This window comes from Bombina bombina, chromosome 7 (genome assembly GCF_027579735.1).
Source record: "Bombina bombina isolate aBomBom1 chromosome 7, aBomBom1.pri, whole genome shotgun sequence".
NCBI classification, from domain to species: domain Eukaryota; kingdom Metazoa; phylum Chordata; class Amphibia; order Anura; family Bombinatoridae; genus Bombina; species Bombina bombina.
This window is the reverse complement of record NC_069505.1, coordinates 53,473,854-53,501,476: the sequence shown is the minus strand read 5'-3', so window position 1 is coordinate 53,501,476 and position 27,623 is coordinate 53,473,854. Positions and strand designations below refer to the sequence as shown.

At 40.8% G+C, this 27,623-nt stretch overlaps 1 protein-coding gene across 6 annotated transcripts in view; it reads left to right on the top strand.

Moving 5' to 3' along the window:
• Positions 1-27,623, top strand: part of LOC128665868 (pre-mRNA-processing factor 39) — a 727,810-nt gene that overhangs the window by 420,967 nt on the left and 279,220 nt on the right. For all 6 annotated transcript variants that reach the window (XM_053720108.1, XM_053720111.1, XM_053720107.1 and 3 more), the window contains 2 exons: positions 10,098-10,208; positions 25,986-26,096. In XM_053720108.1, coding sequence (XP_053576083.1) covers positions 10,098-10,208; positions 25,986-26,096 — 222 coding nt within the window. The remainder of the gene's footprint in view (positions 1-10,097; positions 10,209-25,985; positions 26,097-27,623) is intronic.

The window sequence follows — 27,623 nt, the reverse complement described above, 5'->3', positions numbered from 1 at the left end:
TAAAATGGACACTAATAGGAGACTCAAGCATTTCATAAACAAATGGAGAAGATACATTATATCTCTGAGCCTTGACCTCCAGAGACAAATCCTATTACCATTTGCACACACTGAGTACATGTTGACAGCATCCCTGAGGGGAGATTGGGGTTTCTTGTATCAAACACAGAACGGTGGGGAGAGTGGGAGGGATAACATCAGCATTTAAACGCTAGCAAGCGGCTCCGGGTCCCGGCTCCTCATGATCCCCTGACTCTTCCTTTTCTTCTCCCCCCCCCCCCCCTTCCCTTTTTTTTTTTTTTCTTCTCTTTTTTGTTTGTCTGTTTGCTTGTCTGACTAGTACTCTCTCATAACACAGAACATTTAGTAGGGAAAAGAGAAATTAATTTCCACAAACCATTGCGAAGTCCCAGCCTATACTTGGTTGTACAGTTCTTACCGGTTAAGCATGTTGTTTTTTTTTTTTCTTTTTGCTACAATAAAACTGTTAAACGCTCCCCTCTAGGGGAGGAGAAAGAGAGGACAGGAAAGGACGGATCTATTTTGAGACTACGAGTGTTTCAATACCACCTGCTTTTGCTATTCATGTAAATGATGATTGTTATTGTTATCCTACGTCATTGTATCTGAAATCATGAAATATGTATGTACACACTCTACTGTATCCTTTCTGCTGCTCTCAATAAAAATAGTATGTTTAAAAAAAAAAAAAAGATGCACCAATTCTCCGCACAGTAAGTGAGACCCCATACCATTTTATACTTCTCTTTGTTAAAATTAAAGAAAAGGGAAACTGATCTTTCATTACATGGCAAATAATTATCAGAATATCATTGTCTAAATAAGATCCCTAGAGGATTCAGGAATGCGTAATATTCCAACATTTGGTATAGATAATCCTGAATTTAAGAGGAGATGGTGTAACATTTTGAATAAATGTTCGCTAGATTTAATTTTATTGATCATTAAAGAGGTCACAACCTTGTTGAGCACAGTAAGAACTGAGATTTAAAGGAATAGTCTAGTCAAAATTAAACTTTCATGATTCAGATAGGGCATGCAATTTTAAACAACTTTCTAATTTACATTTCTCATCAAATTTGCTTTGTTCCCTTGGTGGTATTTTCTAGGTAGGCTCAAACTGATTTCTAAAACCATTGAAGACCGCCTCTTAGCTCAGAACATTTTGAAAGCTTTTCACAGTTAGACAGTACTAGTTCATGTGTGTCATATATATAACATTGTGCTGACTCCTGTAGAGTTATTTAGGAGTCTGCACTGATTGGCTAAACTGCATGCCTGTCAAAAGCACTGAGGTAAGGGGCAGTCTACAGAGACTTAGATACAAGGTAATTACAGAGGTAAAAAGTGTATTATTATAACTGTGTTATTTGTGCAAAACTGGGGTTTGGGTAATAAAGAGATTATCTATCTTTTTAAACAATAAAAATTCTGGAGTAGACTGTCCCTTTGAGGTATTTAAAGATAAACACAAACAGACATTGGTAACTGACACCAGGGAAGATTGGTTGCATAAACTTAGACAACTGATAAACACATACAAAAATGACTTGATAGTGTTCAAGAATAGGAAACTGAACACACTGAAAACAGACTATGAGAAAGGAAGAGTCTATAGATGGTTGACCAATTCTAGTGAAAATGAAGGTAAAGTGGGGCAGTGTGGAATAGGTAGTTGGCTTTATTACAATATATATAACAAAGTCGATACGTTTTGTTTTTTTTAAATGAATAATGAATATTTTTAATTTTAGTTAGAAATCCTTACTGCTCCGTTCCTCCGCCCCTTTTCTTTTTCCTAGTTGTTTTCTCAATTCTGTGACGTAGACAGCGGTCCCACCCGCTCTCTACGTAGGCATCCAAGCTCACTAATGAAATGAGGAGCGGTGCGCATGCGCAATGCACCTCTATATGCAATGGCTAAGACGCTAAATGAAGCGCAGGCGCGGTGGATAGAAGGGGCGTTTTGTGTGGGTAGTTGGCCGCCTAACGGCCAGAAAATCAATTGGGCAAATGAGTTGACGTCACCAATAAGAAAGTCGGATACCGGCGTCGGGAGGAGATGGGGTATGTTAAAATCGGATCAAATATCCTGAATAAAAGTTTTATTTTATCATTTAAAAAAAAACTCATGAATGAAAGTGGGGTTTATTTTTTATACTAATTACATTGATATTTCCAATACCGATCAACTTGACCTTCACTTGAAGGGAGACCACAAAGGAGGCAACGACCCAGACAAATAAAATGTAATACTATGGATTCAAGTGGGGGAGATTCTGCTGACACCGTTAGGGAAATTAGAAGTGGAGCACAAGATAGTACAGACACACATCCACTGACCAGACAACAACAGATGACAGAACTTTTTTAGGGGTTTAAACACGTTCTTGAGGAGGTGGTATAGGCGACCATTCATCAGTACGCAGAAGGGTCACACACAGACCCCCACGCAGAGGCAGATAACTGAGGAGAACAACATTGTCATTAATCTAAGCTCTCACACTCTCACTGATATGGAGACAAGTTTGTTAAATAAAGGCCTATAATATGTTCCCTACAAGAGAGTTACAGAGTTTGATTTCATGATAGATATGTACAAATTTCAAAGGCAATTAAAGGTGAAAGAATATTTTCAATTTAAAGAAAAAGTGCCAATGAAGGGATTTTATGTCTCTGGCAAAGTAAATTTGACCCAGTTAATTTTAGTGGTAGTTTTTGTGGTCAAGGGATGTACCTAAAGTGATTTTTTTTATAAGAGGTACGTAGATGACATTTTGTTGATTTGGAGAGGAAGTATAGAAAATTTGGAACAATGGTTTCATCAATAGAATAACACTAACACTACAGTTAGATTTAAAATGTCATTTAGTGAGAATTAATGTAATAGGAGGTGTTACATAGAGATCCATTTTCTGGACCAATACTTGTGTATAGTGTGATTATAATGTTGTGTATCAATACTTATGTTTCTTCTACTAGATACGACGAGTCCACAGATTCATCCTTACTTGTGGGATATTATCCTCCTGCTAACAGGAAGTGGCAAAGAGCACCACAGGAGAGCTGTATATATATAGCTCCTCCCTTCTCTCCACCCCCAGTCATTCTCTTTGCCTATACTAGTAATAGGAAGAGGTAAATTGAAAGAGGTGTTAAAATGATAGTTTTTATTTTCTTCAAGCAAGACTTTTTTATTTTAGATGGTACCGGTGAGTACTATTTTTCCTCAGGCAGCAGATGGAAGAAGATTTCTGCCTGGAGGTTGATGATCTTAGCAGTTGTCACTAAGATCTAGATGAGTTCCCACAGAATGGCTGAGGAGTACTTGGGAAGGTTCAGTGTGGGGAACATTTTTCATGCTACAAGCATTGAGGTATGGAGAGACTGTGATATTTCAGAACAGGCTGACATAGTTCCCAAGAGGGAAGGGCTAAGCAGTACACCTATAAATAAGAAGGGGTATTACTGGAGACCTGTGTATGAATGGTTATGGGCTAAATGCAGCAAGAAAATGATGGCAGCATGGTTAGACACTGGGGCAGCATAACGTTTTATTGGCACAAACGGTTTTATATTCACTGTTGCTGGGCACTGTGCTGGGTTTTTTTCACATGGCTTTAATATTCATTTGGGATACTTAAACCCACATGGCTAGTTCTATACTGCTTCCTTGCGGATTTTTAGGCTGAGAGTAAATCGCATATGGTTAGCTGGGACTAATTTTTGCGCCTCAGATTCGCAGTTGATCTTCACAAGAAGGCAGCAAACTTCAGCTTCGATTGGGCCTAACGGAGTCATAGTGAGACTTTTCAGACCCCTGAGGCAGAGCTGTGGCGAGGTGCAGGGGGTTGTTAAGTTATTTTTCACAACTTTTTGGGAATAACGTTTTTTATTATAGGGGGTTAATTTGTCCCTTACTTGTGGTGCAATATTAGGCTACAATATAAGAAGGATATATGCTAAAATTGTGAGCGTTATATCATTTTGAAGCAGATTTGGAAAGATTGTGCGCTTTTATACTTCTTAAAGGCGCAGTACCATTTTTCAAACTTGGTGTTTTTTTCAATAAATAAAGTGTTTTCAACACTTTTTGTGGTTATTACTAGACTGTTCAACATGTCTGACATTGAGGAAAGTCAATGCTCTATGTGTTTAGAAGCCATTGTGGAACCCCCACTTACATTGCGTCCCTCTTGTACTGAAAGGGCCTTACATTGCAAAGAACATATTTTAGTTGATAAAAGTATGTCTAAGGATGATTCTCAGTCTGAAGAAAATCAGGTTATGCCATCAAATTCTCCCCAAGTGTCACAACCTTTAACGCCCACTCAAGTGACGCCAAGTACTTCTAGTGCGTCTAATTCTTTTACTCTGCAAGATATGGCTGCAGTTATGTCTACTACCCTTACAGGGGTATTATCTAAACTGCCAGGTTTACAGGGTAAGCGCAGTAGGTCCGGTATTAAGGTAAATGCTGAGCCCTCTGATGCTTTATTGGCCATTTCCGATGTACCCTCACAGTGTTCTGATTTGGGGGTCGGGGAATTGCTGTCTGAGGGAGAGCTTTCAGATTCAGAAATGTGTTACCTCAGACAGATTCGGATATGATGTGCTTTAAATTTAAGCTTGAACACTTCCGCCTGCTACTGTGGGAGGTTTTAGCGACTCTGGATGATTGTGACCCTATTGTAATACCACCAGAGAAATTGTGTAAGATGGATAAATATCTAGAGGTACCTACTTACACTGATGTTTTTCCAGTCCCTAAAAGAATTTCGGACATTGTTACTAAGGAATGGGATAGACCAGGCATTCCGTTCTCTCCCCCTCCTACTTTTAAGAAAATGTTTCCCATATCTGACACCATTCGGGATTCTTGACAAACGGTCCCTAAGGTGGAGGGAGCTATTTCTACCCTAGCTAAGCATACAGCTATACATATTGAGGACAGTTGTGCTTTCAAAGATCCTATGGATAAAAAATTAGAGGGTCTTCTAAAGAAATTGTTTATTCATCAGGGTTTTCTTCTACAACCTATAGCGTGCATTGTTCCAGTTACTACTGCAGCAGCTTTTTGGTTCGAGGCTCTAGAGGAGTCTCTTAAGGTTGAGACCCCATTAGATGATATTTTGGATAGAATTAAGGCTCTCAAGCTGGCTAATTTTTTTATTACAGATGACGCTTTTCAAATTGCTAAATTAGCGGCGAAAAATGCCATTTTAGCGTGTAGAGGCAGAGCTTAAATCTTCGTCTGCTGATGTGTCATCAAAACCTAAGCTTTTAGATATTCCTTTTAAAGGTAAGACCCTATTCGGGCCTGCATTGAAGGAATCATTTCTGACATTACTGGAGGTAAAGGTCATGCCCTCCCTCAGGATAAGACTGTTAAGATGAGGGCTAAACAAAATAATTTTCGTTCCTTTCGAAATTTTAAAGGTGGACCCTCTACTTCCTCTTCCGCCACAAAGCAGGAGGGGAATTTTGCGCAATCCAAGTCAGGCCTGGAATAAAGGTAAACAAGCTAAGAAGCCCGCTGCTGCTACCAAGACAGCATGAAGGGGCAGCCCCCGATCCGGGACCGGATTTAGTAGGGGGCAGACTTTCTCTCTTCGCTCAGGCTTGGGCAAGGGATGTTCAGGATCCCTGGGCATTAGAAATTGTGACCTAGGGGTATCAGCTGGAATTCATGGATTTTCTCAAGAGGTAGATTTCATGTTTCACGTTTGTTTGTAGACCAGACAAAAAGAGAGGCGTTCTTATGCTGTGTAAAAGACCTCTATACCATGGGAGTAATTTGTCCAGTTCCAAGACTAGAACAGGGACAGGGGTTTTACTCAAATCTGTTTGTGGTTCCCAAAAAAGAGGGAACCTTCAGACCGATTTTAGATCTCAAATGCCTAAACAAATTTCTCAGAGTCCCATCGTTCAAGATGGAGACTATACGAACAATTTTACCAATGATCCAGGAGGGTCAATATATGACCACCGTGGACCTGAAGGATGCGTATTTTCACATTCCTATCCACAAGATTCATCATCAGTTTCTAAGGTTCGCCTTTCTGGACGAACACTATCAGTTTGTGGCCCTTCCTTTCTCCCTCCCAGAATCTTCACAAAGGTGCTAGGTTCCCTTCTGGCGGTTCTCAGGCCGCGGGGCATAGCAGTGGCGCCCTATCTGGACGATATTTTTATTCAGGCGTCAACTTATCAACTGACCAAATCTGACACGGACATTGTGTTGGCATTTCTAAGAACTCACGGTTGGAAAGTGAATATAGAAAAGAGTTCACTAGTTCCACTAACAAGAGTTCCATTCTTGGGAACTCTGATAGACTCGGTAGACATGAAAATATTTCTGACGGAGGTCAAAGTCAAAGATTCTAAATACTTGCCGAGCACTTCAGTCCATTCCTCGGCCATCAGTGGCTCAGTGTATGGAAGTCATTGGAGTAATGGTAGCGGCAATGGACATTGTTCCGTTTGCACGCTTTCATCTCAGACCACTGCAGCTGTGCATACTCAGACAGTGGAATGGGGATTATGCAAATTTATCTCCTGAGATAAATCTGGATCAAGAGACCAGAGACTCTATTCTTTGGTGGTTGTCACAGGATCATCTGTCCCAGGGAATGTGCTTTCGCAGGCCAGCATGGGTCATAGTGACGACGGACGCCAGCCTCTTGGGCTGGGGTGCAGTCTGGAATTCCCTGAAGGCTCAGGGTGTTTGGACTCAGGAGGAGTTTCTACTACCAATCAATATTCTGGAACTGAGAGCAATATTCAACGCGCTTCAGGCGTGGCCTCAGTTGGCTTTGGCCAAATTCATAAGATTCCAGTCGGACAATATCACGACTGTCGCATATATCAATCATCAAGGGGGAACAAAGAGTTCTCTAGTGATGATAGAGGTTTCAAAGATAATACAATGGGCGGAGGCTCACTCTTGCCATCTTTCAGCAATCTATATCCCAGGAGTAGAGAACTGGGAAGCGGATTTTCTAAGTTGTCAGACTTTTCATCCAGGGGAGTGGGAGCGCCATCCGGAGGTGTTTGCGTCATTGATTCATCAATGGGGCACACCGGAATTGGATCTGATGGCATCTCGTCAGAATGCCAAACTTCCTCGTTACGGGTCCAGGTCAAGGGATCTCCAAGCTGTACTGATAGATGCTCTTGCAGTACCTTGGTCGTTCAGCCTGGCTTATGTGTTTCCACCATTTCCTCTCCTGCCTCGTGTGATTGCAAGAATCAAACAGGAGAGAGCCTCAGTAATCCTAATAGCGCCTGCATGGCCCCGCAGGACTTGGTATGCGGATCTAGTGGACATGTCCTCTCTGCCACCGTGGAAACTTCCGTTGAGACAGGACCTTCTCATTCAAGGTCCGTTCCAACATCCAAATCTAAATTCTCTGCAGCTGACTGCCTGGAGATTGAATGCTTGATCTTATCTAAGCGGGGATTCTCTGAGTCGGTCATTGATACTTTGATTCAGGCTCGCAAGCCTGTCACTAGGAAGATTTACCATAAGATATGGCGTAAATATCTTTATTGGTGTGAATCCAAGGGCTGCTCATGGAGTAGGGTTAGGATTCCTAGGATTTTGTTTTTTTCTCCAAGAAGTATTGGAGAAGGGATTATCAGCTAGTTCCTTAAAGGGACAAATTTCTGCCTTGTCAATTCTACTACATAAGCGTCTGGCGGATGTCCCAGACGTTCAGTCTTTTTGTCAGGCTTTAATTAGAATCAAGCCTTTCCATAGATATTAAGCTTTTATCTTGGAAAGTTTTGTTTTTAGTTGCTATCTCTTCTGCTCGATGAGTTTCTGAGCTTTCTGCGTTACAATGTGATTCGCCTTATCTTATATTCCATTCTGATAAGGTGGTACTAAACCTGGATTCCTTCCTAAGGTTGTTTCAAATAAGAATATTAATCAGGAAATTGTTGTTCCTTCTTTGTGTCCTAATCCTTCTTCTAAGAAGGAGTGTCTGTTACATAACTTGGACGTGGTTCGTGCCTTGAAGTTTTACTTACAAGCGACCAAGGATTTCCGTCAAACATCTTCTCTGTTCGTTGTTTATTCTGGAAAGCGTAGGGGTCAAAAATCTACGGCTACCTCTCTTTCTTTTTGGCTGAAAAGCATCATCCGCCTGGCATATGAGACTGCTGGACAGCAGCCTCCTGAAAGGGTTACGGCTCATTCTACTAGAGCTGTGGCTCCCTCCCACACTGGGCTTTTAAAAATGATGCTTCTGTTGAACAGATTTGTAAGGCTGCGACTTGGTCCTCCCTTCATACTTTTTCCAAATTTTTCAAATTTGATACTTTTGCTTCTTCTGAGGGTATTTTTGGGAGAAAAGTTCTTCAAGCAGTGGTGCCTTCCGTTTAGGTATCTGTCTTGTCCCTCCCGTTCATCCGTGTCCTGTTGCTTTGGTATTGTATCCCACAAGTAAGGATGAATCCGTGGACTCGTCGTATCTAGTAGAAGAAAAGGAAATTTATGCTTACCTGATAAATTGATTTCTTCTACGATACGACGAGTCCACGGCCCTCCCTTTCACTTTAGACAGATTATATTTTTGTTTTTCAAAACTTCCGTCACCTCTGCACCTTTTAGCTTTTCTTTTCTCTTCCTATACCTTCGGTCAAATGACTGGGGGTGGAGAGAAGGGAGGAGCTATATATACAGCTCTGCTGTGGTGCTCTTTGCCACTTCCTGTTAGCAGGAGGATGATATCCCACAAGTAAGCATGAATCCGTGGACTCGTCGTATCGTAGAAGAAATCAATTTATCAGGTAAGCATAAATTTCCTTTTTGCTATTATATCACTAAATGTACACAGTTTGATTAAAATTTAAATCAATTTCCAGATATAAGAAGAATGCATACAACAGATAAAGAAATACACGCATATATATAAATATATATATATATATAATATACCTGAACATAATGGAGATTTAGGTTTTGTTAAAATTTAAGTAATTGTTTGTACACAAACACGGCATTGACCGGAAGTGATGCGTAACGCAAGTTCCAGTATCTGAAAGCCGGATGTGACGTAATATATGGATATAACAGATGGCTTTGAGTTGTATGCCTATTTTTGTTTAGAGTAGACTCAGTACATTGATGAATATGATGTGATAATAATTTTTAGATGTGCTAAGTCACTTAATATATTGTTACTTGTGCACCGGAAGTGAAAGAAAGGTCGCTTCCAGTTCATTGATCACATGTATGTAACGTAATACCGGAAATGATGTAAGTTTTGGCGCCTTTTTCCTCAAGAAGGAGGCGGTTAACTAGCTTGTTTGTGCACTATATAAGCACCATGTTTGTGTGATGAAGTTATTCTGAAGAAGGGAAAAATATATCCCCGAAACGTCAATAAATTGGACTTTTTGTTTTGATGCAAATCCTGGTTTGTTGCTGCTTTTTTGGATTACTATTATTTTCAAGTTAAACAACTTGGTAGTTGACTTCAGGAGGGCGGATTCATATTTGGGGGTCAATTTATCAAGCTCCATGCTTGATGCCCCGTGTTTCCAGTGAGCCTTCTGGCTCCCTGGAAACAGAGGTTATGAAGCAGCGGTCTAAAGACCACCGCGCCATAACCTGTCCCCCTGCACGGAGGCGGCGGACAGAAATCAACCTGATCGAATACAATCGGGCTGATTGACACTCCCTGCTAGCGGCTGATGGGCCGCGAATCTGCAGTTGGCGGCATTGCACCAGCAGTTCACAAGAACTGCTGGTGCAAAGATAAATGCCGACAGCGTATGCTGTCAGCATTTATCGATGTGCAGCGGACATGATACACTACATCGTATCATGTCCGCTCGCATGTTAATAAATTGACCCCTTGGAATTTACATATATTTACACTTGTTGAAGAGCCCCCATTTTGCAGTAGAGTATACCTCCTTCACCTCTGTTTCCTATAGTCCTGGAAACTATAAGATTGTGTATTGTGTCCAGTGTGGATAGAAGACACTAATACCATGAGGGGGTGACACCCTTGATTCATGTGGATTAAGAACATTGTATTAAGAATATGCTTTCTACTCCACAGCCATTGGCTACAAAGGAATCCACCACTAAGAAAAAAAAATCTGTACAGGTCAGAAAAGCACAATCAGGAACAGTGTCGTTTTCTCATGAAGATGCATCAATTCTCCGCACAGTAAGTGAGACCCCTACCATTTTATACTTCTCTTTGTTAAAATTAAAGAAAAGGGAAACCGATCTTTCATTACATGGCAAATAATTATCAGAATTTCATTGTCTAAATAAGATCCCTAGAGGATTCAGGAATATGTAATATTCCAACATTTGGTATAGATAATCCTGAATTTAAGAGGAGATGGTGTAACATTTTGAATAAATGTTCGCTAGATTTAATTTTATTGATCATTAAAGAGGTCACAACCTTGTTGAGCACAGTAAGAACTGAGATTTAAAGGAACAGTCTAGTCAAAATTAAACTTTCATGATTCAGATAGGGCATAGATTAGGGTAAAATTTATCTATATTTTTCAAGCCTTACCATTGTTACTATTAAGGAAGGACCGAGTGTTAATTAATAAATTAATAACACAATTTATTTGGAGCAATAAAAAACCTAGGATTGCGCTCAAACGACTATGCGCAAGGAAAGAGGCTGCAGGTATAGCTTTACCTGATTTTGAACTATATAATTTAGTATCTAATCTAAAATTTGTCTGGGACTGGTTGACCGATAAGGGTCACTTTACCTTTTCTGAAATTGAAGGAGCTTTAGTAGCCCCCTTTGCTCTTAAAGCATTGTTGCATATGCCCCCGAATCGAATTCCCAAAGCTATAAAAAGAATGTTAGTTATAGATCAACCAATACGGGCTTGGCGTCATTTCTGCTCTAAGATAGGGATCAACTATAGAGGATCGCCCTTTTTAACAATTAGAGGCAATCCAGAATTTGAGGAAGGATATGACTCTGCCAGATTTAATGCCTGGTCAGATTTAGGGATAAATTACATCTGGCAGTTGCTCAAAAGAGATGATAACTCTATAAAAACCTTTGATGATTGTAAATTAGAATATAACATGCCAAACCGCCTCTTCTTCTCTTATCTACAAATTCGGCATTATGTTGAACAATGTAAGAAAATAAAAGCAATAGACTGGGACAATGATATACTTAAGCAGATAATCAGCATTTTCCAAATAGGGAAATTCTCTATTTCATACTCATATCACGCTTTATTAGCATCACAAGAACAAAGCAATGCAAGATTTTTAGAATTAAAATGGGATTCATTTTGCAGAACTCAGATAGAACTAGAGTTAATGAAGAACTCAGGAGATAGGGTGGCAAAGGCGATGAAAGGAGAATATTTCAGGGAACAACAGGTAAAGATCCTCTACCAGTGCTATTATACACCTGGGTGGCAAGCCTGATGGGATAAAGTCAGTGAAAAGATAGTTTGTAGTAAATGTAAATACTTTGCCGGAGATATGATCCACCTCTTCTGGTTCTGCCCAGTAATACAAAGATTCTGGGGGAAAATATCATTCTGGGCTACTAAGACTCTGAATCAATTTTTTCAGGTAAACAAATTCATAGTATTTCTCCAACATTGGTGTGTCCGGTCCACGGCGTCATCCATTACTTGTGGGAATATTCTCTTCCCCAACAGGAAATGGCAAAGAGCACAGCAAAAGCTGTCCATATAGCCCCTCCTCAGGCTCCGCCCCCCAGTCATTCTCTTTGCCGCTCTGAACAAGTAGCATCTCCACGGAGATGGTGAAGAGTATGTGGTGTTTAGTTGTAGTTTTTTTATTCTGCTATCAAGAGTTTGTTATTTTTTTTTTTTTTTTTTTTAATATTTTTTATTGGGATTCAAAATAAAGCAAGCATACATTACAGAGCCAGAAAGTCTGTACAAAGAAATAATTTCCAGTTAAATGACTTGAATAATCAAAACACAATTGACTAAATACATGTATATGGCTATATGCAACAGTGTTAATGGACATAGAGCTTGCCTCTCAAACTAGATGTCCTCCAATTAGCAGCTAAGGCCACTCATGGGCCTCCTAGTTCTAATGGAAACATGATGGTACAGAGGGCAGCCATGAACAGTATGAGACCACTTTTGGATCTCAAATGGTTAACCCCAGTTTTTCTTTTTTGTTTGGAGTCCTTATAACTAGAGTTACAAATATATACTTAAAGAGTTATCAAGGAAGGGTGTATCAATATCAACTATGGTTAAACACATATATATAGGTAGTAGGAGTTTAAAGATGGGATCTGTGTCCCTAAACTTAAGCAATAAACCAAATAGGGGGGAACAGAGCCTGTAAAACTAAAGAAAGCTAGTACCTCTAAGGTGCGTGCGTGTCTTAAAGAAAAAGATATTGGAGAATATAGGGTCAGCATGTACGTATTATCAATTATTAGGTGCTTACCCTTGGGGATATAGTAAAGTTAAAACTAGCGACCAAACCCTTATAATTGCCAGGGGGTGTCTTAAAGGGAGGGAAGGTTTCACACTCAAATGAGACTCTCTCTCTCTCAACCTGGGTAAAATATGTGCTACACCAAAACTAAGGCTACAGATATACCGCAAGGGGAATTTCCGGTTCTAGCATGTCAGAAGCAGTAGTGTGATTACAAATTAAATAGAGTACAATAGAGTACAATACAGGGCGATAAAGCTATATCATACCACAGTGGGATTACATAGTACCAGCCTAATAACTGAGGGTTCAAGTAATGATAATATCAAGAATCTATCTAGGGACAAAAAGTAATAAGGCTATTAAATAATGTACAGTAATCTCTATGTATTAGGAATAACTAGCAACAGCGCAAATAATTATATAAAATCCGCTGCCTCGGCCGCCGGCAGCTCCATTTCTAACATTATAAAGTCACCCTTGCTATAGCGCTAACATATATATAGGTTAAGTAATAGGTTTGTAGCTTATAACATAGAGAAAAGAGTAATCCATGCAGATATTCCATACCCTAAATACCATGTATAATATAATATAAAACCTAATCATGTTGTCCCCATGGCTTATGATAATACAGTACTAGCATTGAATATTATAAGTAAAGTTATAGGTCTCAGGATACCAACTGTAACTAAGAAAGGAAATAAGTCACCCTTTATACCCAGGAAGAGACCATAATCATTGAATCTATGCTAAAGGGAATCCTTACAATAAGAAAGAAGTTTTGCAATACATATATCAACCAGAATAATAAAGTCCGTGTCAGTCCTGAGCCAGGCCGATTAAAACGGCTTTGGTGAATAACATATATGACTCTATGGGAGTTAGCCGATGTCAGAGCGGCAATTCAAGCAATAATGTTCCGTTAAACTGCTCAGTTTCTCAGGTCTAGAGACCGTCATATAGAGCAGACAGATATATTTAAATATTAACATTCCAATATTAAATGCAGTACTGGTTAAAGCAATAAAGTCGCTCACACCATAGTTAGTGAAACATGTGTGTGCCATGGATATGAAACATCAAGGTGGTCCTCTGGATCACTATCCAATACCTATTTTTATTTGGGGACTATTCCTGCTTGCAGTATCCCAGGCAAGGGTGACCGTGTCAAATCCATAGCAAAAAGCGGTAAGTACTCCTGTAGTAGAAAACAGCCTCTCCATAATAGAAAGTACAGCTACATGAACTTTTAGGATACTGTGTGTAGACAGTAGGTTGGGGAATAGCAGTTCCATCGTATCCTGCAGCATGTCCGGTAGTAATATAGCCTGTTCATATTGACTGCGCTTCTGGGGGTGTAGTACAGTTTCCATGGCATGGAGGGGCTTGCCGAAGTCACGGTATGTAGCTTGTAATCTGTCCACGCCTAACTCAGAGGTAGCCAGCGATGAGTGCAGCAGTGAAGGGTATTCACAATCTGTAGGCAGCGGCGTCATGGATGTGTAATTGGGGCATATAGCAGCTCCCCCCTCCGGTGCCGCAATCACCTCTTCGGTCTCCAAATCTTCAGATCCACCATCTAGCCGCGAGATCAGAGCACTGTCAGCAGCTGCCATTATGATACTCGGCGTCTCTAAATTATTGTTACCTCTCAATGCCGCCACTATACTCTCCTCTAGCCGCGCAAAATGACTGCATAGTGTATAGTCCAGTATCTCTAGTAATGTGAGATTTGTATGCTCCATCTTATAGTTGCAGTAGCACTGCATGAAATGTCATTCACTGATATTCCCAGGAGATGCTCTAGGTTCTCAGAAATTCTGCAGCGCAAAAGGCTGGGTATACTGATACTTCAGAATAAAGTGGGGGGTAGAGAAAGGTCCAGGCCGTTGTTCGGCCTCTGCTACGCACCTCCTCTAAACAGGTCTGCCGGTCCTCTTTAATATGTGAAAAACACGTAAATCTGTTCTATGAGTATTTCTTTTCTCCAGTCACATAAATGTGAATAAAATTTTCTGGTCTAAGGAGGGATAAATAGCAGATTTATCAGCTCCAATGTTCCACTGAATTCAAAAGGCAGCCATCTTGGTCGCTGGTCGGACACGCCCCCCCAAGAGTTTGTTATTTTAAAATAGTGCTGGTTGTACTATTTACTCTAAAACAGAAAGGGATGAAGAGTTCTGTTTAAAAGAGGAGTATGATTTTAGCAGCAGTAACTAAAATCAATTGCTGTTCCCACGCAGGACTGTTGAGCCCAGAGAACTTCAGTTGGGGGGAACAGTTAGCAGACTTTTCTGCTCAAGGTATGACTAGTCCATTTTCTAACAAGACTTTGTAATGCTAGAAGACTGTCATTTTCCCTCTTGGGGATCGGTAAGCCATTTTCTTACGGCTAGATTTAGAGTTCGGCGGTAGCCGTCAAAACCAGCGTTAGAGGCTCCTAACGCTGGTTTTGGGCTACCGCTGGTATTTAGAGTCAGTGATTAAAGGGTCTAACGCTCACTTTACAGCCGCGACTTTTCCATACCGCAGATCCCCCTACGCCATTTGCGTAGCCTATCTTTTCAATGGGATCTTCCTAACGCCGGTATTTAGAGTCGTTTCTGCAGTGAGCGTTAGAGCTCTAACGACAAGATTCCAGCCGCCTGAAAATAGCAGGAGTTAAGAGCTTTCTGGCTAACGCCGGTTTATAAAGCTCTTAACTACTGTACCCTAAAGTACACTAACACCCATAAACTACCTATGTACCCCTAAACCGAGGTCCCCCCACATCGCCGCCACTCGATTAAAAATTTTAACCCCTAATCTGCCGACCGCCACCTACGTTATACTTATGTACCCCTAATCTGCTGCCCCTAACACCGCCGACCCCTGTATTATATCTATTAACCCCTAACTTGCCCCCCACAACGTCGCCGCAAGCTACTTAAAATAATTAACCCCTAATCTTCCGACCGCAAATCGCCGCCACCTACGTTATCCCTATGTACCCCTAATCTTCTGCCCCTAACATCGCCGACCCCTATGTTATATTTATTAACCCCTAATCTGCCCCCCACAACGTCGCCGACACCTGCCTACACTTATTAACCCCTAATCTGCCGAGCGGACCTGAGCGCTACTATAATAAAGTTATTAACCCCTAATCCGCCTCACTAACCCTATCATAAATAGTATTAACCCCTAATCTGCCCTCCCTAACATCGCCGACACCTACCTTCAATTATTAACCCCTAATCTGCCGACCGGAGCTCACCGCTATTCTAATAAATGTATTAACCCCTAAAGCTAAGTCTAACCCTAACACTAACACCCCCCTAAGTTAAATATAATTTTTATCTAACGAAATAAATTAACTCTTATTAAATAAATGATTCCTATTTAAAGCTAAATACTTACCTGTAAAATAAATCATAATATAGCTACAATATAAATTACATTTATATTATAGCTATTTTAGGATTAATATTTATTTTACAGGTAACTTTGTATTTATTTTAACCAGGTACAATAGCTATTAAATAGTTAAGAACTATTTAATAGTTACCTAGTTAAAATAATTACAAATTTACCTGTAAAATAAATCCTAACCTAAGATATAATTAAACCTAACACTACCCTATCAATAAAATAATTAAATAAACTACCTACAATTACCTACAATTAACCTAACACTACACTATCAATAAATTAATTAAACACAATTGCTACAAATAAATACAATTAAATAAACTATCTAAAGTACAAAAAATAAAAAAGAACTAAGTTACAGAAAATAAAAAAATATTTACAAACATAAGAAAAATATTACAACAATTTTAAACTAATTACACCTACTCTAAGCCCCCTAATAAAATAACAAAGACCCCCAAAATAAAAAATTCCTTACCCTATTCTAAATTTAAAAAGTTACAAGCTCTTTTACCTTACCAGCCCTGAACAGGGCCCTTTGCGGGGCATGCCCCAAGAATTTCAGCTCTTTTGCCTGTAAAAAAAAACATACAATACCCCCCCCCCAACATTACAACCCACCACCCACATACCCCTAATCTAACCCAAACCCCCCTTAAATAAACCTAACACTAAGCCCCTGATGATCTTCCTACCTTGTCTTCACCATGCCAGGTTCACCGATCCGTCCTGGCTCCAAGATCTTCATCCAACCCAAGCAGGGGCTAGACATCCACTGAAGAAGTCCAGAAGAGGGTCCAAAGTCTTCCTCCTATCCGGCAAGAAGAGGACATCCGGACCGGCAAACATCTTCTCCAAGCGGCATCTTCTATGTTCTTCCATCCGATGACGACCGGCTCCATCTTGAAGACCTCCAGCGCGGATCCATCCTCTTCTTCCGACGACTAGACGACGAATGACGGTTCCTTTAAGGGACGTCATCCAAGATGGCGTCCCTCGAATTCCGATTGGCTGATAGGATTCTATCAGCCAATCGGAATTAAGGTAGGAATTTTCTGATTGGCTGATGGAATCAGCCAATCAGAATCAAGATCAATCCGATTGGCTGATCCAATCAGCCAATCAGATTGAGCTCGCATTCTATTGGCTGTTCCGATCAGCCAATAGAATGCGAGCTCAATCTGATTGGCTGATTGGATCAGCCAATCGGATTGATCTTGATTCTGATTGGCTGATTCCATCAGCCAATCAGAAAATTCCTACCTTAATTCCGATTGGCTGATAGAATCCTATCAGCCAATCGGAATTCGAGGGACGCCATCTTGGATGACGTCCCTTAAAGGAACCGTCATTCGTCGTCTAGTCGTCGGAAGAAGAGGATGGATCCGCGCTGGAGGTCTTCAAGATGGAGCCGGTCGTCATCGGATGGAAGAACATAGAAGATGCCGCTTGGAGAAGATGTTTGCCGGTCCGGATGTCCTCTTCTTGCCGGATAGGAGGAAGACTTTGGACCCTCTTCTGGACTTCTTCAGTGGATGTCTAGCCCCTGCTTGGGTTGGATGAAGATCTTGGAGCCAGGACGGATCGGTGAACCTGGCATGGTGAAGACAAGGTAGGAAGATCATCAGGGGCTTAGTGTTAGGTTTATTTAAGGGGGGTTTGGGTTAGATTAGGGGTATGTGGGTGGTGGGTTGTAATGTTGGGGGGGGGGTATTGTATGTTTTTTTTTACAGGCAAAAGAGCTGAAATTCTTGGGGCATGCCCCGCAAAGGGCCCTGTTCAGGGCTGGTAAGGTAAAAGAGCTTGTAACTTTTTAAATTTAGAATAGGGTAAGGAATTTTTTATTTTGGGGGTCTTTGTTATTTTATTAGGGGGCTTAGAGTAGGTGTAATTAGTTTAAAATTGTTGTAATATTTTTCTTATGTTTGTAAATATTTTTTTATTTTCTGTAACTTAGTTCTTTTTTATTTTTTGTACTTTAGATAGTTTATTTAATTGTATTTATTTGTAGCAATTGTGTTTAATTAATTTATTGATAGTGTAGTGTTAGGTTAATTGTAGGTAATTGTAGGTAGTTTATTTAATTATTTTATTGATAGGGTAGTGTTAGGTTTAATTATATCTTAGGTTAGGATTTATTTTACAGGTAAATTTGTAATTATTTTAACTAGGTAACTATTAAATAGTTCTTAACTATTTAATAGCTATTGTACCTGGTTAAAATAAATACAAAGTTACCTGTAAAATAAATATTAATCCTAAAATAGCTATAATATAAATGTAATTTATATTGTAGCTATATTATGATTTATTTTACAGGTAAGTATTTAGCTTTAAATAGGAATCATTTATTTAATAAGAGTTAATTTATTTCGTTAGATAAAAATTATATTTAACTTAGGGGGGTGTTAGTGTTAGGGTTAGACTTAGCTTTAGGGGTTAATACATTTATTAGAATAGCGGTGAGCTCCGGTCGGCAGATTAGGGGTTAATAATTGAAGGTAGGTGTCGGCGATGTTAGGGAGGGCAGATTAGGGGTTAATACTATTTATGATAGGGTTAGTGAGGCGGATTAGGGGTTAATAACTTTATTATAGTAGCGCTCAGGTCCGGTCGGCAGATTAGGGGTTAATAAGTGTAGGTAGGTGTCGGCGACGTTGTGGGGGGCAGATTAGGGGTTAATAAATATAACATAGGGGTCGGCGATGTTAGGGCAGCAGATTAGGGGTACATAAGGATAACGTAGGTGGCGGCGGTTTACGGAGCGGCAGATTAGGGGTTAAAAGTGTAATGCAGGGGTCAGCGATAGCGGGGGGCGGCAGAATAGGGGTTAATAAGTGTAAGGTTAGGGGTGTTTAGACTCGGGGTACATGTTAGAGTGTTAAGTGCAGACGTAGGAAGGGTTACCGCATAGCAAACAATGGGGCTGCGTTAGGAGCTGAACGCTGCTTTTTTCCAGGTGTTAGGTTTTTTTTCAGCTCAAACAGCCCCATTGTTTCCTATGGGAGAATCGTGCACGAGCACGTTTTTGAGGCCGGCCGCGTCCGTAAGCAACTCTGGTATCGAGAGTTGCATTTGCGGTAAAAATGCTCTACGCTCCTTTTTTGGAGCCTAACGCAGCATTTGTTTTAACTCTCGATACCAGAGTTAAATTTATGGTGCGGCCAGAAAAAAACCCGCGGAGCGTTAACAGCCCTTTTACCGCCGAACTCTAAATCTAGGCCTTAGACTCTTAACAGAATGAAGGCTTATTATGGGCTATACACTGGTTGACACACTTGTGGGCTAAATCGATTGCTTTATTTAAGTTTTTTATATACTCTGAGGTGATTTATAAAACTTTTTATTGTGGGGGAACGTTTTTAGGCGCCAGGCAGTTGTTTAGACACCTTTCCAGTCAGGAAGGGCCTTTCACTATAGTAGGCAGAGCCTCATTTTCGCGCCATAACTGCGCAGTTTCTTTTGGATGCAGTGCATGCAGCTGCATGTGAGAGGGTCTGTTGATCATTGAAAACGTTCCTGGAAGGCTTAATGTGGTATTGTATAACTCCTAAGGACAGGTGAAGTCGCAGCAAACGCTGTGGCTGGGACTGTAGTGGGGTTAAAACTTGTTATTTGATAAACGGCTCCGGTTTCCTCATTTAAGGGGTTAAAAGCTTGAAAATTGGGGTGCAATACTTTTAAAGCATTAAGACTCTGTGGTGAAAATGTGGTAAAGATTGGATATTTCCTTCATAGTTTTTCACACATTCAGAAATAAAGTGTGCTCTGTTTAAAATTTAAAGAGACAGTAACGGTTTTGTTTTAAAACGTTTTTTTGCATTATTAGCCTGATTAAGCCTGTCTAACATGTCTGTACCTTCAGATAGAACATGTTCTGTATGTATGGAGGCCAAGGTGGTCCCCCCTTCAAATGTATGTGATAATTGTGCCATGGCGTCCAGACAAAGTAAGGACAGTACTGTCACATTTAATAAGGTTGCCCAAGATGATTCCTCTAATGAAGATAGTGGGGATAGTTCATCATCCTCTCCTTCTGTGTCTACACCAGTTATGCCCGCGCAGGCGACCCCTAGTACATCTAGCGCGCCAATGCTTGTTACTATGCAACAATTAACGGCAGTAATGGATAATTCCATAGCTAATATTTTATCCAAAATGCCAGCATTTCAGAGAAAGCGAGATTGCTCAGTTTTAAATACAGTGGAGCAAGAAGGCGCTGACGATAGCTTATCTGTCATACCCTCACACCAGTCAGAAGTGGCAGTGAGGGAGGGTTTGTCGGAAGGAGAACTTTCAGATTCAGGAAGAATTTCTCAACAGGCAGAACCTGATGTTGTGACGTTTAAATTTAAGTTAGAGCATCTCCGCGCATTACTTAAGGAGGTGCTATCTACTCTGGATGATTGTGACTCTTTGGTCATTCCAGAAAAATTGTGCAAGATGGACAAATTCTTAGAGGTCCCGGTGCACCCTGATGCCTTTCCGATCCCTAAAAGGGTGGCGGACATAGTGAATAAGGAGTGGGAGAAACCAGGCATACCCTTTGTCCCTCCTCCTATATTTAAGAAATTGTTCCCCATGGTCGACCCAAGGAAGGACACATGGCAAACAGTCCCTAAGGTTGAGGGGGCAGTTTCTACCCTAGCCAAACGCACGACTATTCCCATTGAGGACAATTGTGCTTTCAAAGATCCTATGGATAAAAAATTGGAGGGTTTGCTTAAAAAGATTTTTGTTCAGCAAGGTTACCTCCTCCAACCTATTTCGTGCATTATTCTTGTCACTACAGCGGCGTGTTTTTGGTTTGATGAACTAGAAAAGTCGCTTAATATGGAGACTCCATATGAGGAAGTCATGGACAGAATTCACGCACTTAAGTTAGCTAATTCCTTTATTTTAGATGCCGCTTTGCAATTAGCGAGATTAGCGGCGAAAAATTCAGGGTTTGCAATTGTGGCGCGCAGAGCGCTCTGGCTAAAGTCTTGGTCGGCGGATGTATCTTCCAAGACAAAATTGCTTAATATCCCTTTCAAGGGTAAGACCCTTTTTGGGCCAGAATTGAAAGAAATTATTTCAGACATCACTGGGGGGAAGGGCCATGCCCTCCCACAGGATAGGCCTTTTAAGGCTAAGAATAAGTCCAATTTTCGTTCCTTTCGCAATTTCAGGAACGGACCGGCTTCTAACTCTGCAGTCTCTAGACAAGAGGGTAACGCTTCCCAGGCTAAACCGGCTTGGAAACCAATGCAAGGCTGGAACAAGGGTAAACAGGCCAAGAAGCCTGCTGCTGCTACCAAGACAGCATGAAGGGGTAGCCCCCTTACCGGGACCGGATCTAGTAGGGGGCAGACTCTCTCTCTTTGCTCAGGCTTGGGCAAGAGATGTTCCGGATCCCTGGGCACTAGAAATAGTCTCTCAGGGTTATCTTCTGGAATTCAAGGAACTGCCCCCAAGGGGAAGGTTCCACATGTCTCGCTTGTCTTCAGACCAAATAAAGAGACAGGCATTCTTACATTGTGTAGAAGACCTGTTAAAGATGGGAGTGATACACTCAGTTCTAACTGTGGAACAAGGTCAGGGGTTTTACTCAAACCTGTTTGTAGTTCCCAAAAAAGAGGGAACTTTCAGACCAATTCTGGATTTAAAAATTCTAAACAAATTTCTCAGAGTTCCATCGTTCAAAATGGAAACCATTCGAACAATTTTACCTACAATCCAGGAGGGTCAATATATGACTACCGTGGATTTAAAGGATGCGTACCTACATATTCCTATCCACAAAGATCATCATCAGTTCCTAAGGTTCGCCTTTCTGGACAAACATTACCAGTTCGTGGCTCTTCCATTCGGTTTAGCCACTGCTCCCAGAATTTTCACAAAGGTGCTAGGGTCCCTTCTAGCGGTTCTAAGACCGAGGGGCATTGCAGTGGCACCTTATCTAGACGACATTCTAATTCAAGCGTCGTCTCTTTCCAAGGCAAAGGCTCATACAGACATTGTTCTAGCCTTTCTCAGATCTCACGGGTGGAAGGTGAATGTAGAAAAGAGTTCCCTGTCTCTGTCAACAAGAGTTCCCTTTTTGGGAACAATAATAGATTCTTTAGAAATGAAGATCTTCCTGACAGAGGTCAGAAAGTCAAAGCTTCTAAACGCTTGTCAAGTTCTTCACTCTATTCTGCAGCCTTCCATAGCTCAGTGCATGGAAGTAGGTTTGATGGTTGCAGCAACGGACATACTTCCTTTTGCTCGAATTCATCTAAGACTATTACAACTGTGCATGCTCAATCAGTGGAATGGGGACTATGCAGACTTGTCTCCCCAGATTCAAGTAGACCAGGTAACCAGAGACTCACTCCGTTGGTGGTTGACTCAGGATCACCTGTCTCAGGGAATGAGTTTCCGCAGACCAGAGTGGGTCATTGTCACGACCGACGCCAGTCTATTAGGCTGGGGCGCGGTCTGGGACTCCCTGAAAGCTCAGGGTCTATGGTCTCGGGAAGAGTCCCTTCTCCCGATAAACATCCTGGAACTGAGAGCGATATTCAATGCGCTCCGGGCTTGGCCTCAACTAGCGAAGGCCGGATTCATAAGATTCCAGTCGGACAACATGACGACTGTAGCTTACATCAACCATCAGGGAGGAACAAAGAGTTCCTTGGCGATGAGAGAGGTATCCAAGATCATCAAATGGGCGGAGGATCTCTTTGTTCCTCCCTGATGGTTGATGTACCTATGGTCCTCCCTGATGGTCCTGCCACCTATCTGCAATTTATATCCCAGGAGTAGACAACTGGGAGGTGGATTATTTGAGTCGTCAGACTTTCCATCCGGGGGAGTGGGAACTCCATCCGGAGGTCTTTGCCCAGTTAACCCAGTTATGGGGCATTCCAGACATGGATCTGATGGTGTCCCGTCAGAACTTCAAGGTTCCTTGCTACGGGTCCAGATCCAGGGATCCCAAGGCGATTCTAGTGGATGCATTAGTGGCGCCTTGGTCGTTCAACCTAGCTTATGTGTTTCCACCATTTCCTCTCCTTCCCAGGCTCGTAGCCAGGATCAAACAGGAGAAGGCCTCAGTGATTCTGATAGCTCCTGCATGGCCATGCAGGACTTGGTATGCAGACCTGGTGAATATGTCATCGGCTCCACCATGGAAGCTACCTTTGAGACAGGATCTTCTAGTACAAGGTCCATTCGAACATCCAAATCTAGTTTCTCTGCAGCTGACTGTTTGGAAATTGAACGCTTGATTTTATCCAAGCGTGGATTTTCAAATTCAGTGATAGATACTCTGGTCCAAGCCAGAAAACCTGTGACTAGAAAGATTTACCATAAAATATGGAAAAAATATATCTGTTGGTGTGAATCCAAGTGATTCTCCTGGAGTAAAATTAAAATTCCTAAGATTCTTTCCTTTCTCCAAGAGGGTTTGGATAAAGGGTTGTCAGCGAGTTCTCTAAAGGGACAGATTTCTGCTTTATCTGTCTTGTTACACAAACGACTGGCAGCTGTGCCAGATGTACAAGCGTTTGTACAGGCTTTAGTCAGAATCAAGCCTGTCTACAGACCCATGACTCCTCCTTGGAGTCTAAATTTAGTTCTTTCAGTTCTTCAAGGGGTTCCGTTTGAACCTTTACATTCCATAGATATCAAGTTACTATCTTGGAAAGTTCTGTTTTTGGTTGCTATTTCTTCTGCTAGAAGAGTTTCTGAATTATCTGCTTTGCAGTGTGATCCACCCTATCTGGTGTTCCATTCAGATAAGGTTGTTTTGCGTACTAAGCCTGGTTTTCTTCCAAAAGTTGTTTCCAACAAGAATATTAACCAGGAAATAGTTGTTCCTTCTCTGTGTCCGAATCCAGTTTCAAAGAAGGAACGTTTGTTACATAATTTAGATGTAGATCGTGCTTTAAAGTTCTATTTAGAATCAACAAAGGATTTTAGACAAACCTCATCTTTGTTTGTCGTTTACTCTGGTAAGAGGAGAGGACAAAAAGCTACTGCTACCTCTCTTTCTTTCTGGCTGAAAAGCATTATCCGATTGGCTTATGAGACTGCCGGACGGCAGCCTCCTGAACGAATCACAGCTCACTCTACTAGGGCTGTGGCTTCCACATGGGCCTTCAAGAACGAGGCTTCTGTTGATCAGATATGTAAGGCAGCGACTTGGTCTTCTCTGCACACTTTTGCCAAATTCTACAAATTTGATACTTATGCTTCTTCGGAGGCTATTTTTGGGAGAAAGGTTTTGCAAGCCGTGGTGCCTTCCGTTTAGGTAACCTGATTTGCTCCCTTCATCCGTGTCCTAAAGCTTTGGTATTGGTTCCCACAAGTAATGGATGACGCCGTGGACCGGACACACCAATGTTGGAGAAGACAGAATTTATGCTTACCTGATAAATTACTTTCTCCAACGGTCTGTCCGGTCCACGGCCCGCCCTGGTTTTTTAATCAGGTTTGATAAAAAAAATTCTCTATACACTACAGTCACCACGGCACCCTATAGTTTCTCCTTTTTTTCTCCTAACCGTCGGTCGAATGACTGGGGGGCGGAGACTGAGGAGGGACTATATGGACAGCTTTTGCTGTGCTCTTTGCCATTTCCTGTTGGGGAAGAGAATATTCCCACAAGTAATGGATGACGATGTGGACCGGACACACCGTTGGAGAAAGTAATTTATCAGGTAAGCATAAATTCTGTTTTTTCCTCGTAACCCAGGAGGAAGCCGGGTCTAATTATTTATTAATAAATACAGCAGTTCTGATTGGTAGAAAACTTATATTGAAACATTGGAAGTCTAATAAAGAACCCAAATTTTCCGAATTTAAAAATGGGTTAATATATCAGATGTTTTTAGAACAAGCTTCAGTTCAGACACAGATTGAAAATAATATTAAATTATTTATGAATAAGTGGGGGATATTCATCAAGTCATTAGAACAGGAAACTCAAAAATTGGTTCTTCAACCTTTCAAGAACTCTCTGTACATATTAGAAGCAAATCTAACAGGAGAATGGCAGTTTATATGAGAGGTTAAGTGTAATTTTGGTAAGACGGAGGCGGGGGGGATACCCTTTTTTTTTTTTATGGGGTGCTGGGTTTAGGTTTTTTATATGTTTAGTTAGGATATGTTAATTTATAAAAAAGAAAATCCCAGCACTGTGGTACAAGTGAGCACTTCTGTTAGTAAGTTCCTTGTCCATACAAGCTTTTTATAGTTCTAAATATAATTAGGAACAGCATTTTTTACTGTATCTAATGGAGTATGTGATCAAATTATGCTGTATCATTATTTCTATGTTACATTATCGCACTCTGCGTGTCGCGGATCTGTAATTTGTTTCTGTACCATATGCTGGTTAAAAATATAAGCACCATGTTTGTGTGATGAAGTTATACTGAAGAAGGGAAAATTATATCCCCGAAACGTCAATAAATTGGACTTTTTGTTTTGATGCAAATCCTGGTTTGTTGCTGCTTTTTTGGATTACTATTATTTTCAAGTTAAACAACTAGGTAGTTGACTTCAGGAGGGCGGATTCATACTTGGGGGTCAATTTATCAAGCTCCATGCTTGATGCCCCGTGTTTCCAGTGAGCCTTCAGGCTCCCTGGAAACAGAGGTTATGAAGCAGCGGTCTAAAGACCAGTGCTCCATAACCTATCCCCCTGCACGGAGGCGGCGGACAGAAATCAACCTGATCGAATACAATCGGGCTGATTGACACTCCCTGCTAGCGGCTGATTGGCTGCGAATCTGCAGTTGGCGGCATTGCACCAGCAGTTCACAAGAACTGCTGGTGCAAAGATAAATGCCGACAGCGTATGCTGCAGCGGACATGATACACTACATTGTATCATGTCCGCTCGCACGTTAATAAATTGACCCCTTGGAATTTACATATATTTACACTTGTTGAAGAGCCCCCATTTTGCAGTAGAGTATACCTCCTTCACCTCTGTTTCCTATAGTCCTGGAAAACTATAAGATTGTGTATTGTGTCCAGTGTGGATATAAGATACTAATACCATGAGGGGGTGACACCCTTGATTCATGTGGATTAAGAACATTGTATTAAGAATATGCTTTCTACTCCACAGCCATTGGCTACAAAGGAATCCACCACTAAGAAAAAAAAATCTGTACAGGTCAGAAAAGCACAATCAGGAACAGTGTCGTTTTCTCATAAAGATGCATCAATTCTCCGCACAGTAAGTGAGACCCCTACCATTTTATACTTCTCTTTGTTAAAATTAAAGAAAAGGGAAACTGATCTTTCATTACATGGCAAATAATTATCAGAATTTCATTGTCTAAATAAGATCCCTAGAGGATTCAGGAATATGTAATATTCCAACATTTGGTATAGATAATCCTGAATTTAAGAGGAGATGGTGTAACATTTTGAATAAATGTTCGCTAGATTTAATTTTATTGATCATTAAAGAGGTCACAACCTTGTTGAGCACAGTAAGAACTGAGATTTAAAGGAATAGTCTAGTCAAAATTAAACTTTCATGATTCAGATAGGACATAGATTAGGGTAAAATTTATCTATATTTTTCAAGCCTTACCATTGTTACTATTAAGGAAGGACCGAGTGTTAATTAATAAATTAATAACACAATTTATTTGGAGCAATAAAAAACCTAGGATTGCGCTCAAACGACTATGCGCAAGGAAAGAGGCTGCAGGTATAGCTTTACCTGATTTTGAACTATATAATTTAGTATCTAATCTAAAATTTGTCTGGGACTGGTTGACCGATAAGGGTCACTTTACCTTTTCTGAAATTGAAGGAGCTTTAGTAGCCCCCTTTGCTCTTAAAGCATTGTTGCATATGCCCCCGAATCGAATTCCCAAAGCTATAAAAAGAATGTTAGTTATAGATCAACCAATACGGGCTTGGCGTCATTTCTGCTCTAAGATAGGGATCAACTATAGAGGATCGCCCTTTTTAACAATTAGAGGCAATCCAGAATTTGAGGAAGGATATGACTCTGCCAGATTTAATGCCTGGTCAGATTTAGGGATAAATTACATCTGGCAGTTGCTCAAAAGAGATGATAACTCTATAAAAACCTTTGATGATTGTAAATTAGAATATAACATGCCAAACCGCCTCTTCTTCTCTTATCTACAAATTCGGCATTATGTTGAACAATGTAAGAAAATAAAAGCAATAGACTGGGACAATGATATACTTAAGCAGATAATCAGCATTTTCCAAATAGGGAAATTCTCTATTTCATACTCATATCACGCTTTATTAGCGTCACAAGAACAAAGCAATGCAAGATTTTTAGAATTAAAATGGGATTCACTTTGCAGAACTCAGAACTAGAGTTAATGAAGAACTCAGGAGATAGGGTGGCAAAGGCGATGAAAGGAGAATATTTCAGGGAACAACAGGTAAAGATCCTCTACCAGTGCTATTATACACCTGGGTGGCAAGCCTGATGGGATAAAGTCAGTGAAAAGATAGTTTGTAGTAAATGTAAATACTTTGCAGGAGATATGATCCACCTCTTCTGGTTCTGCCCAGTAATACAAAGATTCTGGGGGGAAAATATCATTCTGGGCTACTAAGACTCTGAATCAATTTTTTCAGGTAAACAAATTCATAGTATTTCTCCAACATTGGTGTGTCCGGTCCACGGCGTCATCCATTACTTGTGGGAATATTCTCTTCCCCAACAGGAAATGGCAAAGAGCACAGCAAAAGCTGTCCATATAGC